The 16,644-nt window shown below is 45.0% G+C and overlaps 1 protein-coding gene across 2 annotated transcripts in view; it reads left to right on the top strand.

Moving 5' to 3' along the window:
• LOC135914709 (uncharacterized) overlaps positions 1–2,346 on the top strand; it is an 8,897-nt gene extending 6,551 nt beyond the window's left edge. For both annotated transcript variants that reach the window (XM_070533927.1, XM_065447649.2), the window contains exon 3: positions 1,916–2,346. In XM_070533927.1, coding sequence (XP_070390028.1) covers positions 1,916–2,264 — 349 coding nt within the window. In that variant the 3' untranslated portion in view covers positions 2,265–2,346. The remainder of the gene's footprint in view (positions 1–1,915) is intronic.
• The last annotated feature ends 14,298 nt before the right edge of the window (positions 2,347–16,644 follow it).

Here is a 16,644-nt window from a genome sequence, read left to right as displayed (position 1 = left end):
CCAGAGTAGTAACATGGCGGCGCCTTTGCGTTTACCGATTTCAATGCACGGACGCTTTGGGGAGCTTTGCCTCTAGAGCTGGTTATATAATGTGTGTGCTCTCGTGTACCTGAAGCGCGGAAACGGATATCACGAAAAATACCATACATTAGCTTTCATTGGAAAAGTTAGGAAAAAAAACGTGCTCGGGTTGTATGGCTAGTTTTCACGTAACAAATGGTGTTACTACGGTTCACTGCGACCATATATACCACATTAACCAATGTGTAACAGTGCGTGCACCCCACTCTGGCGTTTGCATGAGGTGTAGCCACTATATATATCAAGCGTTACGTTGGGTGCTTCCTTGCAGAAGCACTCTTACTTGCTATTTCACATTCATCTCGAGACCAATAGCTTCTCCGCAGGCACGTATCAATGTGGGGGGGGTGGCAAGGGGGCCCTCCCCCCCACCAGTAATTAGGCGGCATACCCCCCTCCCCGCTCCCACGCCAACACTCCTCACACACATTCCTAAAGCGCGGCCAACTCAATGTTGAGAATGGACATTATTCGACGGTCAACATTTTGCTGCCTTTTCTACTCCTATGGGACGGCGGTAGTTATCGGTATCTCGTGGGGTGTGAACTGAACAGTCTTCTCATCGATTCGGTGCCCGAGCGATCATCTCGATATGCATTCAGTTGTCATCACCTATTAAATGGTCACGCGCATCGCTGCTCTTTCGCTAGTTCGACTTTCTTTGTTTAGACTGATGCAGAGACGAGTAAAGGGATTCGGTTCGTAGTCAGCTAGTCTATATGCTCGAGGAACGAGTTGTGGCCAAAGAAAAGGCTAGCTGTGTTTTGCTTTTACTTTTGCTTCATTATTTCTTCGAGTGACGGCTAGCCGCGACGCTAGTAGATCCTTGGAACCATATATGGTTGTGATGAGATGAAAAATAAAACAATGCGAAACAGCGTCCATCATCGAACCCTGCAATAACCCTTAAACCCCGAAGCAATATGAGTGTCAACCGTTACCTTGTCTGCTTTTTCCATAATTGTACAGCACTTTTCGTGTAAAATTGGGAAATGGAAACAAGAGTCGCAAGCGGATGACAAATTAAGTGATATACTAGGGGAGGGAGCCAAGGCAACAGCCAAACAGACAGGAAAAGCAAAAATTAACAAATTTACCCAGTGTTTATGAAAACATTTATGGATCAACATTTTTTTAATTAAAAAGGAAGTAGAGAAAACGCCACCGGAAGTGGAGAACAATTCCGTGTTTTGAATGACGCTTCTACTTATATCAATCGAGCTGCATGACGAAGCCACTTCTCTGCTGAGCTTATGTAGGAGTTTTTCTAACTTTCCGCGGTGGGCGCAGTGCGTCTAGAACCGCAGTGCCCTGCGCTCTACGCAGTTGTACATCATTTCCGGCCACACATCGTTACACAACTTCCCAAATAACAATACGAGTTAACTTTGGGACTTGGTAGAGCACTAAACGAGGTGTCCAAAAAAGTGTGATTGTTACGAATGCATATATATATATATATATACACATATATATATATATATATATATATATATATATATATATATATATATATATATATATATATTAACGACCAAACGGTCGCTACCATGACAGCAGGATGGTGCGAACCCGCCTTGCGTGTCCGTACAATTTATAACGCAGCGAAGCAAAGCAGAGCAGAAGGGTGTTGGAATTCTAGTGATATTATTTCGACAGAACAGTGTGTATCGTATACCTTTCAGTCATAATGTGCGTATGCGCGCATATCTACTGATACGTACGTATGTGTTTATAATGCTTGTAGTAAAACACGTGCTACAAGCCGAATAAACATACCTAACTAAATAACTGTACTCTACGCATCGTTCCTCTCGCTTTCCATTTTACACAGGCAAGACGTGCTGCACGTGCCGTGGTACTTCGACGGCACCAAGTGCGTCGCGTGGACTTTCCCGCAAGGCAGCTGCTTGCCCGTGGCTCACCGGGGCGTGTTTCGCAGCTCGGCAGAGTGCCGCCAGCGCTGCGTGCTGCGTACGGGGCCGGAGTGCGCCCATCCGCCCCCGGCTGAAGCGTGCTCGCCTCGGCAACTGAGGCACCCTTATTTCGCCGACATGCAGGCAGTCGGTGGTGCTCGCTGCGTCAACGCCTCCCGGCGGACGCTCCAGTCGCGCCGCTGCCTCATCGGCTCCAACCAGTTCGCTTCGCTCGCCGCCTGTCGCCAAGCTTGCGTCGGGAATTAGTGCATTCCACATTGCACGTGGCACGCCCAGATTTACTTTCAATAGGCGTACATTATGCGCATAATGATAATTAAATTGAGAGGTTATACCGAAAAGACCTGTCTCTTTCTTACTAGCATTCCCCAGACGATGAAATCCTATAGAATTAGTATAAACGTTACAAAGTGGGATAATATGCCTCAGATCTTTAACCGTACAATGGAGTAATTAAAGGTTACACCACACGACTACATCTCGCATTTGCGTTGAAAACTAAGACTACATAGATTAACTCGATCACATTAAAGAAACCCTATTGTAACAAAAACCACCCGAACATTGCCCATCAAAAAACCTACACCGAATAAACCGAACTTAAGCGAGCCGAGATCCTCAAATCCTGACCTAAGATCGCAAGAGAACGCTTCTTGCGATCCGATCCGAGGTACTCTACCAAGCATATACAATCTACTGCTACAGTAAAAAGTACAGCGTCGGTAGTCTACTGTTTAGAATATGCAGTTTGTAACAGTATATAGGTGAGAATGTAAAACAAATTCGTACATGACTCAACGGCCATCGCTCAGACACAAAACAGTTTACCTAAAACAGTAGCCAGTCGCTTCAATGAATATGATCATATATTCGATAAAGCAAGCCTCTGTATACTACAAACTTTCCGTTCACCTAACAAGAGGAAATATACAGAATCGTACTTCCCACACAAGTTTAAATGCTTCAATCCGACTTGTATAAGTTTGACACGTGCTAATTTACAATGGCTAAAACCTGTAACTTAAACCATAGATTCTTATATGATAAACAAAGGCCACCGTATAACCTCGATTCTTCATCTCGCCTATGCCTCCGTTTCCAGCTCTTTCCAGCCTTTCCCCTATCACTCAATTTAATATTCTCTCCCACACTTTTACGCATACATAAGCCATACTAATTCTATTCCACACGTACATTTGCCCCGTGCCACTTTTTCTGTTGTCACGCTCCTATTTCTTCCGTTTTTTTTCTTTTCTTCAGAACTGAAAGTTATAAGTCACATGTTCCAAAGAACATCCGCACAGAAGACCTTATTTGGGCTGCCTACGGGGCTTCACGCTAGACTTTAAGAAGGCCGCCACCGCTATGCAGTGTACGTGGTTTGTTTGCGATCGTCGCGGTTTCTCTCTCTCCCCCTTCCGCTCTCTTCTGTTTTTATCCCTCTACTACTGCTCCACATACATGGTAGTCAAATACAGCTACTTACAGTTAACCTCCCTGCCTTTCTTTGCATACTATTTCTATACCCCTCTCTTCTTTCCCTCATACCTTTCTTTTTCTGTCTTTGTTTTTTCTATGTCCAAAATATTCTCACCGACACATTCGAAAGTCCAAAGCGCCAGATTTCGGCTGCTCGACCACACAGGATCGCGCAACTCCTGTATACCGCCGTGGTGACGCCTATGTCGAACTACTGAGGCTAACAACCCTTGAAAGAGCTTCCAATGGCGCCAACCATTGCCCTCAGGCTGCGCGTCGCCATTTTAACGCCTTCAACATTATCCCACGCAATGCTTCTCCACTACTCAAGTAGTTCTTTCAAGTCTTTTTATTGCTCACGCACTGACCAGCTGTTCGGCTCTTCAAAAACTGCAGACGAACGCCGCCTACAACACGTACGGCTTCTGTTATATTCTCTGACGGTTCCCTAACCCCGCCTTACCCCAACACCCTCTTTTTTTTCCTTTTTCTTTTCCTTTTTTTTTCAACGCCTTCCCACTCTACCGTTCTTGGCCCCTCGTCTTAGAAACCACGCCTAGTAACGTCAAGCGACAGCGCTCATTTTCTTTTCAGTCTCTCCCTTTACAGCCAGCCGCCACCGACACCAACAGCACGTGACGCCGCTATACTAACCTGGTATAACTAACCTGCCGAGGTTCACAAGACTGACTTTGGGGAAGATAGGTCCTCATATAGAGACGTTCGCCATCCTTTATAAGGCACCTTATGCCTATTTATAACATCTATACCACAGTCGGGTACTTCATCTGCCGCCCCCTTTCTTAATTTTGGACAGTATGAGTCAGGATGTGGACTTGCCTGAGAAAGAGAGGAATATATTGGCGGGCTTTAGTTGGTTGACAGTGAATAATGCATGCAACTCTCTCTGTCTGTATATCACTTTGTGCCATTGTCGTGCCCTGCAAATCATTCATCAGAGAGAAGCAGGACGAATATACTTCCAACATTCCTTGCTCCTCCTTGGCATCCGAATACGGAGGAGCGGATGTGACAGTATGTAGAACGCTCTGCACTGATTGCAGGGGCAGGATTCACCTATTTTAGAAATGCTCAACAGCCACGAAGTTTCTTCAGTGTGCCTAACGCAGAACTAAAGTTAAAGTTATCTTATTTTGTTGTTTTACCTTCCAGTGCATTTCGGTTACTAAATAATCTAGTTGGTATTGCCCACACGAGACTGCAAAGAAATCGAACAAAAACTGTCATATGCCGTTTTCAAACCGTCTACCAATTCTTCTTTCTCAGCTAGTTGCCCTTTCAATGGACATCATGTCATTGCGGCATTATTGTAAACGATGATGCAGATGAGGCAGCCCGGACGTCAAACCAAGAAGACCGCTGCGTCCTCATTCCCCTCTCAAGGACCGAGGCTGGCAGACAACTTCGCATTCTAGCACACACGATCGCCTTAGGATATTGGAATACCGCACATACAAAGCGCACAAGACTGCAGAGACTAAACCCTTCAGTGCAACTCAGACCACCGGCTGGACTGCATCGACGCGAAGCGCCTTTCTGTGTCGATTGTGGCTCGGAGTTTCCTTAACGAATGCATACTCAGCACTAATTGGAATTGTTGATAGTCTTGCATGTCATGTTTTCGGATGCAAAGAGAACACTGACCCCTTATTGTGCCACTCTCCTCAATTTTAAGCACAAAGAAAATTTTTGTGCAACACATTGAGGAAACTAGATGATCGCCTTCTGAGTGACAATATAGTACTATACCGTCCCCACTGATCATCGGCTCAGAAGACAGTGAAGGCACTTTTGTGCTTTCTAAGAACGTCTGGTTTGCGTGAGCGGCTTTAACTCAAGTACTGTCCGTGCACGTCTCTATACCTTCTCTCTCCCTTCTCTCTTTTCCTTTGCTCTCTTCCCCTTTTCCCTTCCCCCGGCTTAGAGTAGCCGACCAGACTCTCGACTGGTTAGCATACATGCCTTCCTCATATTCCTCTCTCTCCCTCTAGTTGCCCCGCGCTCAAAGCAAATGAATTGGTAGGTGACTGCATGGAAAGCTGCTCAAGAACACTCTCTCACCGACATGTACATGCGGCACAAAATACGGTTTTCGGTCACAAAAATGCATTCCACTATAGAATAAGAAAAAAGGTGGTGGTTCTGCATTTATTAATGAATTTTCATCGGTGTTTAATAGCTGTTTAAAAGGATGAACCCCTCTCTCTTAGTATATTTCTCTATCTTTTTTTCGTGAGAGAACGAAAATCAAAGCTCCGAGAAGTGTGCAACAGTGCGTGTACTTTTAGCATGGCTACGATGGTTTAAGTATGCGATGGCAGCCTTGCCTGCAAAGGAGAAGTGCGGCGCAGTTTCTACACAGAGATCAGACAGCTAGAGACAGCAGCAGAACCGGACCGCGGCTGGCTGCGAGATGGAGCGTAGTCATCAAATGGCCGAAACTGGCTGCACCACGCATGATGTGGCAACAGCCTGGATGGTCTCCTAGTCGCTAAGTGTTTACATGTATGCTTGCGGTGAACACATTCTCTAAAGACTTACTTCCGGCTTTGCAGCGCAGTCGTAAACGTTGATATGCATTTTTTGATGATGTATAGGAGTATCTGTTGTTGCGCTGCAGTTTAAGACTACTGAGTTCACTTGATGAACGCTCAACAGAAATCGTCGTACCTTCAGCACACTATAATCACTTAATTTCGTGGTCACTTAGTGTTTCAAGCATAGCATAACAAGCATTCTGTGTCGATGCAAACAAATGAAGTGTTCGCCGCGAAACGCAAGCGTAGCGCTTTAGCTACATTTTGCTGCAATGTGTTAGTGATTCCGCAAATCTTATGACTAGAAACATGAAGCGGCGTGAAGATCGGTCACCAGTCAAAAAAAAAAAGAAATTTAAAAAACAGTACCTTAAACAGTCATACCGTATTTCAGAATACAGGTGATCCAAGGCGCATAAGTGCACGAGTAACGCTTAGTTAATGCTACGAGATCAGCTTCAGCTGTTTGTAGGGTTTTCTCCTATATTGACTTCTGATCCTGCTATACGAAGGAGGTCTGGCGCGGGAATGTGGCCTACGATGTGGCCTCGCAAGGGAATCGTGGCACTTTCATAGCTTTATTCTCTGTTAGAAAAGGAAAGAAGTGTGATATGGTGGTTGGTAAACGCAGCACGTCGTAACACTTATATGTCGGCGTCCATTACCCTGCGCTGTTTTGTGTGACGTTGTTAGATGGAAAGTAGTAGCTGTTATTTGCTTAAATACTGGCAACAAGAGAATTTGAACTTTCTTTTCGCATCACTGTGTTGCACAAAACAATGCCAAGACAGTTTTCCGCCTATATGCAATAACTTTACTGTTACTGCGATGAAAGTAACAGCTTCTGAAGCAGCATGGCTTCATGTTGCTTGAGACGGCATGTGAAGACGGCGTCAAAAATGGGAATCTGAGCAACGCGCTGTCATAGCTTGTTTACTGAACTTAGCAACTGTTTTGGATCCACACAAAAAAAAAACAAGATTTATGGTGCGCGAATCGAGATACAAAATATACAGCCAATACCTTTGGCATTCTGCGCGGAAGAACTGTAGGAACACATGGCTCTGAACTGGCTAGCACTATACCTGCACGAATTAAACGGTTATCGCTCTGATACCATGTTCCGGTTCCACCTGCACCTATCAACGCAAGATGTATTGCTGCAGCTAAGAGAAGAGTTCATCGACCAGCTTCAAACATGCAGAAAGAGAGCCATCCTTGTCATGGATGTAAAAGGAGCATGTTACAACATAGCTCACTGCACATTCTTCGTTCTCCAAATATAATCAAAGTGCAGAGAACGCATTCGCAACTATACCGCGGAATTCCTTATGGATAGGGCTGCTACGGTATGGGTGGGCGACCTACGATCGGGCAAACTTAACGCGCGATATAAGCATACTCCGCAAGGCTCCCTACTGCCGCCAATGCTATTTGTCCTCGCCATGAGATGATTAGCCAAGAAACTTCCAAACAGTGAAGGAATACGCCATGCCAGATGTGCGCGGATGACCTGACCATCTGGACAAAAGGAGGATCGGCAGGGCAGCAAGAGGAAGCACTGCAGGAAGTCATCGGTACAATAGCAGAATACTTCTTGCGCACCTACTATTGTGCGACCAACCGGACTATGTTGCGCAAAGGATAAATCTGAGCTCTTGGCACTACGCAAGCGTGCGAATACACGGCTGCAAAAAATACTAAAGACCATGACTCAACTGACCTACATCGTGCATTTCAAAAGTGGCGAAGAAGCGGCATGGCCTCTGAGAAGGCTATCAGAATGCCGGAAATGGACAAAGATAAAGTGCGTACGTGCGCATGTGCGTGGACGCGCGCGCATGTGTGTGTGTGTGTTTGTGTTTGTGTGTGCGTGTGCGTGTGCGTGCGCGTGCGCGTGCGCGTGTGCGTGTGCGTGTGTGTGTGTGTGTGTGTGTGTGTGTGTGTGTGCGTGCGTGCGTGCGTGCGTGTGCGTGCGTGCGTGTGCGTGTGCATGCGTGCGTGTGCGTGTGCGTTCCGTTGAGCAACCGCCCCGGAAAGGCGTTGGTAGCGGATTCTGAGAAACACACACACACACACACACACTCACACACGCAATCAGATTATGGGGAAGAGTGGCAAACGCCATGTGACGGCCTCAAAACCGAAGCAAGCGGAGGCACCCTTGTGGCCTTCTCAGCCACCTCTATCCCCGTTCTGGTCGTGCAGAAAAATAGAAAAAAAGCCAAGCCACGAGCACTACTGGCTGTCAGTAATGAGCTTAGGGTTGTCGTAAAAAGGAAACAAGGGAAAGAGGAGAACAAGACACGGGCTCTCTGTGCGCCATATAAGGCCTGCAGAAACATGTCAGAAGGGTGTGGTAATAACGAGCGTTTGCCAGACGTCGAGGCGCAAGTTTCGCGGGAAAGAAACCAGGGCGAGGTATTAGGCGAGGCAATATCCTCTCTTCTCCAGTACGGCCTCTCTTGGCCTCATTAGTTGCTGCTATCCAACGTGCTTTTCGGGTGCACTTCTTTTCCGTTTAGGCTCAGAAAAAGACATTGAGCATGGCATTCATGGCTTTCGCAATCATTAAAGTAGTTTCTATGTGATAGTGTAAGTTGCTTCGACACAAGCCGCAAAAATCAAATTAACGATTGATGGTGCGCAAAAGTTGGTGCAGTGTATGTATTTGTGCAGATACTGTCATGAGAGGTATAGACAGCACGGTTGAGAGTACTAAGGCGAGTTTTATACACGAAGTTAAGGAGGCCACGATGCCTGCTGCATGACACGTTAGACGGCGAATGAAGAGAATAACAGTACTTCATTAGAGCAGCAGTGTATAATTATTGCAGTCGGAAACAGGCACAATGCCGTTGGTTATCGAGTCAGTCTGAATGGTGAAAGCAGACATTGCGGGGGCACAGGGCTAGGCCATAAAATAGTTATTGCCGGACCTTCGGATGTGTCTTTTTATTGAGGTGCACCTAACTACGTTGATCACTGTGGCATTACCACGTAGGAGAGTACATTTGGGAAGCGCTAGTACTTGTACAAGAGCGGCCCTGCGAAACAAGGAAAGACGGCATTCAATGCGAAACATGTACACGTGAGCAAAATAATATGAGCACAGAAACATCATATAAAGTTAGTCGCAATGAGCAAGCGCCACAATAACTATAGTTCGCTTGCAACAGATACACAGATGGCTGAAGGAGGAATTTCAAGACCTAACGAAATAATAACGAAGCCCTAAAGATATATTAAGGGATTTTGTTGTTGTACTAACATGAACAACGTCAACGGAGGCCAGGCGCTGTTGTCGCTTATCTCTTTACTGTCTATCTAGATACTGGTAGTGCGAATGAAGGGCCTTAAAATGATTGATCAACATAATGAAATGAAGGAAATGAGGTAACGTTTCTAGGGAAAGGGGAAAAATCACGATAGCTCTTACTTGAGTGCCTAGAACTTTGTGCGTGTGTCTCCGTCATTGTTTGCCCGTGAGTGCGCCCATAACGCGAGCTTGCTATAAAGGATGACACTTACGTATCGGTTGTGCTCTTACACATTATGTAATCTCGTTAGTTTAAATTATGTAACACATCCGTTCGGGCTCAACGAAGAGACGACCGTTTGGGTGCACACTAATGTCCGCTGATTACTGGACGTCGGAAAACAGCTAGGCTAGGAGCATCGTTGCGTCAGAGTTATCTTATTCCAGTTGTATTTATCTCATTTAATTCATCCGGTGAGTGACTGATCCTGGTGACATATTCCAAGTGCTGGCTCGCGTGAGCCAAAGATATAGGACAGAACGTATGGAAAACAAATAAAAAAACAAAAGTCTTGCACTTTACGCGCAGGAGGTTACAATTTGCTATATCAAAATGCTTCCTTTGCTCTTTAAAACTCGCTGAAGAAGCCGTTCTTTGTTTCTGACTGGCCAAGAAGCGCAAAAGTAGTTTTCACATCTCAGCGTCCTTTTTGTGTATAGTGTCCTGAAAACAACTGTGAAGGACTGAGGGCGGGAAAATATGGTCATCGCCTGTTAGGACGACAAGTGCAGCAATATTCTTGCGTAATATTCGCCAGTAAAAAATTTTATGCCTGCCTTCCTGTAACCAAGAATGTCGTATTACTCTCCTTTGTTCCGTGTATCTTGCAAGGTTGCCTTAATACGTGTATCATTTATGCAAACAATCAGCATACAACCAGATGCGCCTGTGATAACAACACCAATACGGGTAAGTGTTATACAGTTTAGTATTATTCGCAGTTAAGGATTTCCAAGGTAAAATAAAGATGAACGCCTCTTAACTCTCTCTGAAATTTTCGTATGGACACGTGGGTCCATCCAACAAGAAACACAATCGCACTGGCGAAGACGACGTGCCAGATATCAGCTCAAATGGTCAGCGTTGCAATACCTTTTGTTAGTATAACTTTAAATAGCCCCCTGTCAAGGGCTTTATTCAAGCAACTATATTGATAAAGGCGCTATTGAAGTTTGAACGCTTGAGTAGACTATTAGTGAGAATGTGATAATCCCAGACGTCCCCCATCTGCTCCTTTCCGTTTTTCTTGCGCGTTTGCTTTTTTTTCTCCTCTATTCCTTCCGTATATTTTTCCCTCCATTACCCTCCTCCAATGTAGGGCAGTAAACTGGAAGCGTTAGGCCTGGATAGGGTGTCTTTCTTTCTTGTCTCATCTCTCTCTCTCTCCCTTATCACTTTACGAGCTGTCTCTAAATATTTGCGGATGACATTTCTGTGCAACACAGCGCGTTCGACCTCTTGAAAGTCCGAACTAACACAAGTGCCTGAATAATTTTTGTTTCAGAGAATGGGGGCGAAAGCGGCTGCCACGTTCCGCGGCCTGAAGTGCTATGGGTGAAACTGCGCGCTAACTTGGACAAGAATAAACAAGATATGTAGATAGACAGAGTGATTTGCGTAACTGCTTCGCTCGTTCCTTCTTGTCCTAGTTAACACGCTTGTTCACTCGGAATGCTTCACCAACAAGCCCAAATTTCAACGCTTGAGTGCTCGTCGACTTCCATGGCTTCAACTTGCTTCTCCGCACAAATAGTTTAAAAATATTTTGGAAGCTGTTTCACATAGGAAACATGCAGGCGCAAGCCAAAGCCAGCAATGTGCCTGCGAGTCTCTAAATAGAGTTTCCATTACGGTGGAAAAAAGAAACAAAGGAAAAGCAGGCAGGCTAGCTAAAGAAAGTTCGGTTTGCTGCCTTGCTCTTGCATGACTGGTGTGCTGAGAAGTGCTATGAGCTAGATCGATGGGAAAGAATCTAGATGAGACACGGCTAGAGTTCTATGGGTTATGAATTAAGAGGCCGTAAACGAAGTCATTAATAACTCATTCACACATTTTCCCCGATTCCGGGTTAAGAAGCGGCACCGACTCGAAAATCCTCTCCCGCTTTGAGTTTAATAAACAGTCGTATTAGTGAGTTCCGGCATTAATATATTTAGCTACATTGGAGCATTGTGTCATTCTGCCTCACTTCCGTATCCTCGCAAAATGGTAACACCAAATGTCCGCCATTGAAAACTGGCGTACTGTTCCGCGATAAATCATTATAAATTATTATAGATTGAGGCTCAAGTCACATAAGCTGCCCTATATATTTTCAGTATTGTTTTTAGTTTCCTCTATGTAGAACTAAGCCGGTCTGCCTGATTACCTTCTCTAACCCGACTGAGCCGCTTTGTCACGGAAAAAGAAACCGGCTGATCTTTTTTCGGTGTTTTGATCTATTTATTTTTTAAAAGTATTTTATTCTAAAGATTTCGCTAGGGCACTGTAGGTAGAAGGCACTTATTGCTACATTCTTCTTCCTGACCTTCTCGTCTGTTTCCCTTCTTTGTGCCATCACTATTTTTGTGGCATCACTATTGGACGGCGGCAGCATGCTTTTCTTTCAGGCTCAAATCACCGTAGTGCCTCTTGCCCACTGTAGGTTTACCATACAGACGTGTTACATCAATCAAATGTCGTTGCATTGCGACTGGCGCGTCCCTGCTGACGAGAGAAAGAGAGAGAGAGAGAGAAACAACTTTATTTAGTCTCCTGCAGAACGACACGATGACTAAAATGCGCTGCGACACGAATTTCTGAAGAAGCGCACTTGTTCAACAGAACATTAATGAATATTCTAATAATACTTATTCCTTATATCGCCTAAGCCTTTCTTTAATTTCTTGAAAATCGTTGCCCCGCATACGAAAATGTTTCACTAAGATATCATACCTATTTTTGGGATTTGTTTAAAACTTGGAAACTTCATTTCAAAACTAGTTAATTAATGCGAATGTATTGAAGCGAATAATGCAATTTTGGTTTAGCACATGCAGCTGCAAGGTATAAACTTTTTTTATTGAAAAGGTCTGAGTAAGGGTTCATTTCCTGCAGAGAAAATGCTGTTCACCTTCGATAAAGCGGAATTTTTTTTTTCTTGTGAAGCAATAATCACTTGTTCTGTAGATTAACAAAGACGCTAAAATGCTACTGCTGCCTAGTTCAGCTGCGCAGTCCCTTACATTGCCTCGAGAATCCCCTTCTGGTGCGCTGCCATTTACTGTTTTTTCCAGTTATTTAGGGAAAGCAGAGAGCGTCAAGCATTGTTAAACGTTTCCTGTCGGTCCTGCTCAGAGCGATGCGAATATACACAAGTGGTGTGAAATTTAAGGATGCAAGGACCACTTCTTTCGCACTTTTTTTTTCCTCGTGACTGTCCATCACTGAAGAAAACATTCGTTTGAAACATGCTATTACTCGTGTAATTACATGGGATTAGCCGCGATATTTCTCGTGATATATTCACTAACCGATTAGCTCTCATGGTGGGTTCACCCGCTGAAAGGTAATTACTGAAGAGCCTGATTATACCCATTTCACGTTATCATAATAAATAAAAACAATCATTTTTGTGCGTTTGACGGGCAACAAAAAGGCATTGCCTACCCCAGTCAACACTCCTCAAAAGGACGTTGTCGGCACCATTTTTCTATGATTTGTGGCATCCGCCCGAGCACGCCTCTTCCTAGCCGATCTACAGTGTTCGACACGGAAATCAGAAAGAACAGATCAGTCATGGCCTAACTTATCCTCTATAGGAGCTCAAACGTGGAGGAGGTTTTCTCAAGAGTTGCAGTGCATGAAAAAAAATGAAAAGACCTGGTGCCACGTACTTCTCGCACAATGTCTTTGCAATGCGCAGGGACTGAAGTCACTTTTCGCACTTTTTTTATGAATGATCGCTATGCAAGCAACATATTTTCGAAGATCACTGCTACGTTTACTTCTCTCCCTCTTTTGCTCTTGTCGCTTCTCTTTCTCTCTTTAGGTACGGGACATATACATATGAAAGGGCGAAGGCTAAAAACAGCGTTCGTAAGACAGAAAAGAAATATTGGCACGAAAGCAATTCTATTTATTTTTACTATTTGACTGCCTGCAGAAATCGTATTACCACTAATAAATTTATGGGGTGCCTTTTCGTAAAGGAGTTCTGTAAATGGGCTACGACCAAGCACTTAAAACCGTGTCAATTGCACGCAATGTTTTTTTTCCTTTTTTTTGTTGACCGCACGGACAAACATACAACAAAGTATAGGTAAATGAATGTGGGCAGGTTTTAATCGTAATGAAGCTTCATAAGTTTCCCGTAAAACTTATTGTACATTGACTGTTCGCAGTCTCTGGGCTACTGTGTGCGTGTTATGGCATCCGTATGAGCTTTCTTTCTTGTTGCTTTGCCATAACCTGCAATGTTCCATGACTGCATCTCACGCTTCCCTGCAACTGCAGCTTATGTAACCGTAATGTTTACCAGGAAACGCTGGCGGCGAACACTGAGCCCGAAGGCCTGCTTTCTGGTGGAAACACGGCAACTTGCGCGGGCTGATCCCCGAGGTAGTGCACAGCCGTGCGAAAAAAAATATGTTTTTAGGTTTCTCTTATTGTTTCGGAATTTTAATATTTGAGTCTGAAAAGATAGAGCATTAAAGGCATGCGCTGTCGGTGTTTTATTTCATGACATTTGTTTGTGGGCTGTTATTCTTGAAATTCCGAGGAATAAATTTGCCAAGAATTTGAGACAAGGATTGAGGAACTTTAGTGATAGAATGGTGTGGCAATTTAACCCGCATATACCGCACGTCATATAGCATGCCGTGGCATGCACATATAGCTAAATATATACGGCAACTTTCGTTCACGGACAACTCCGCTGAGAGCCGACACGGGATTTTCGGCGATACGGTGGCTTCAATACTCTCGCTTTAAAATTTTGTGGCAACTTAATTTTACTTTATTATCTGCGTCAACTCGTCTTCCGCTACATAAGCGTATACATAGTTCAGAAATAAGCTTTCCTGGCAACTAATATATGAAGGCAACGTAAAAAAAAAACGCGCTGAAGAATACAATACTCTCTCATGCGAAATTTCAGCGCAGCTCTATACGTGTTTTTATTTCATGATATAGTGAGGCAAAGAATTTGAGAGAGTCATGCAGCACAGTCAGTGAGTACGGGAAATCTGATCTGCGGATCAAGCGCGTCGGATTTTATACATGACTCATCGAATGTTCCAGCGTAATCGCTAGTGCCGCGTGGCTCCCAGAAAGTACTACACTATTTGCGCTGCCCATGGAATCAGATTGCGAAACAATCCCAAACCATGATAATCGAAAAGGGACCAAACCAAACTAAGCGAATAAGCGGGAGCGAGAGCTGACGTCAGTAGACAATAGGCAGTTTTAGTTACACGTACGTAGAGGCTTCACGTACGCAAACGTGAAAAGCCTACGTACCTTACGTGCACGCCATCTGAAACGCTTTTAGCTACACGTACGCGACGCACGTCAAGAGGGACCCCGTAGCCCCATCTATCGGGAAATGTGAACACGGCGGTAGCCAATTCAATCCTGTCGCCGTGTTTCAATGCAAGCCGTCTGCGCGCGCGCGGCCCGCTATCGCTTGTTCGTGATCTCGCGGAACTCCCACGCGAAGCTGTCTACGTGCGCAAGAAACGCACGCAAAGAGATGAATCTCACGTACGTCCGTGAGACCAGCGCGCGGCCGCTACGTTCTACGCATGCGCACTGCTGACACGTAGAAGCTCTACGTACGCAAAGTCTCTACGTACGTGTAACTAAAACTGTCTAATAGTACGAAACAAGCGGCCCGGCTGGAACCACATAGGAGCAGGCGTCGAGTGGTCGAGTAGGTCCGCATGACACCAACTTCTCGCGGCAACGTCATTGGAGGGGCCACTCTCATTTGTCTCTGCCGTCCGTGGATCGCGTCTTTCACCTCCGGCTTCGCGTTAGCTCTTCCATCGTTCGCTGTGCTCGTTCACCCGGTTACGCCGCCGGCGCCGCTGACGCCGACGCTCACCGCTGACGCCGACGCTCGCCGCGGGAACGGGCGCATAAGAGCTGCGCTCCCAAAGATAAAAAAAAAACGTTTCTCCTAAAGTCTTAGGGCGTTGTATTTTGTCTAACATCAGTTTAACGAAAACTGGACCGTGAATTCAAACAGCGAACCAGAAATGCGCGAAAGGCTGGCAGCATGTGTGCAGTCGTGCACATATACCGTGTCCATTTCTCGGTTTGAAATATTATCCGCTTCTTTCTTTCCTTCATCAACCTTCACATTTCAATCATTTGCATTTATCTGTATGTTACGTTCTCTTGGCTCATTTATTCTTACTAACTTCATTTTCTGTTCACTGTAGCCTCGGGTTTGCGGAACTACCTGAAAGTTCTACTCCCATAACGTGCCACTATATATGTGACCTTGCCCGCGCAACGTGCTAAAGAGGCGAATGCATCTTTGATATCGCCGCAGAGCTTTCGCTTCCCGTTTTCGTCCTGGGGTCGTCGAGAATTCAGTATTTGCTTCAACTATTCTTTTGCAGAATTTTTTTTTTCTTTTTCCTCGCCTTAGGGCTTGTATTTTCCCTTCGGGGAATACGTGTGTTCTGAAATGAACGTTGGTAGTTCGCGAATTTTTCTGCCGAGTGATGCAGCCCAACCATCGCCCAAACAACGTTGTTCTGTTCTCGCTTTACTCCCAATGAAGACAAAGACTGAAAGCAGTGCGACCTTTCCTGAGAGAAACATACAAGTGACACAGCCGTAGGGAATGAGTCTTTTCGGTTTCTTCACTTCTCTTTCTCTGTTTTCTTCGTTTTATGTTTTTCACGCACCTGCATTTTTGCACCAGGGGAAAACACTTTCATACATAATAACAAAGCAACGGAAGAAAAATAAAAATAAACGCAAACGAGAGAAAGGCAGGGCAGTTTTGTTGCTGCTGCGGCAAATGCGTCGACTGTATCTTTTTATAAATGTGTATCGCCGCAACAGTCCCTTGAGGTGCAGTCCGTGGGAAAAAGCGGCAACTGTTTATTTCTTCTTTCAGGATATTTTTCCTGCTTCTTTACTGCCTTTCTTTCACGCTTGCCATCCTCTCTTCCGCTGCCACGTCCGTTTCCTTTGTGAAAGTGAAACGCGAAGAAAATGTTTCAGACGAGCCAGCTCGCTTTTCCATTTCGAACACTATTTTTTCTCGATATG

The sequence above is a fragment of the Dermacentor albipictus genome, chromosome 2, assembly GCF_038994185.2.
Source record: "Dermacentor albipictus isolate Rhodes 1998 colony chromosome 2, USDA_Dalb.pri_finalv2, whole genome shotgun sequence".
Lineage (NCBI taxonomy): Eukaryota > Metazoa > Arthropoda > Arachnida > Ixodida > Ixodidae > Dermacentor > Dermacentor albipictus.
The sequence above is the reverse complement of the archived record's forward strand: the minus strand, read 5'-3'. Positions and strand labels throughout refer to the sequence as shown.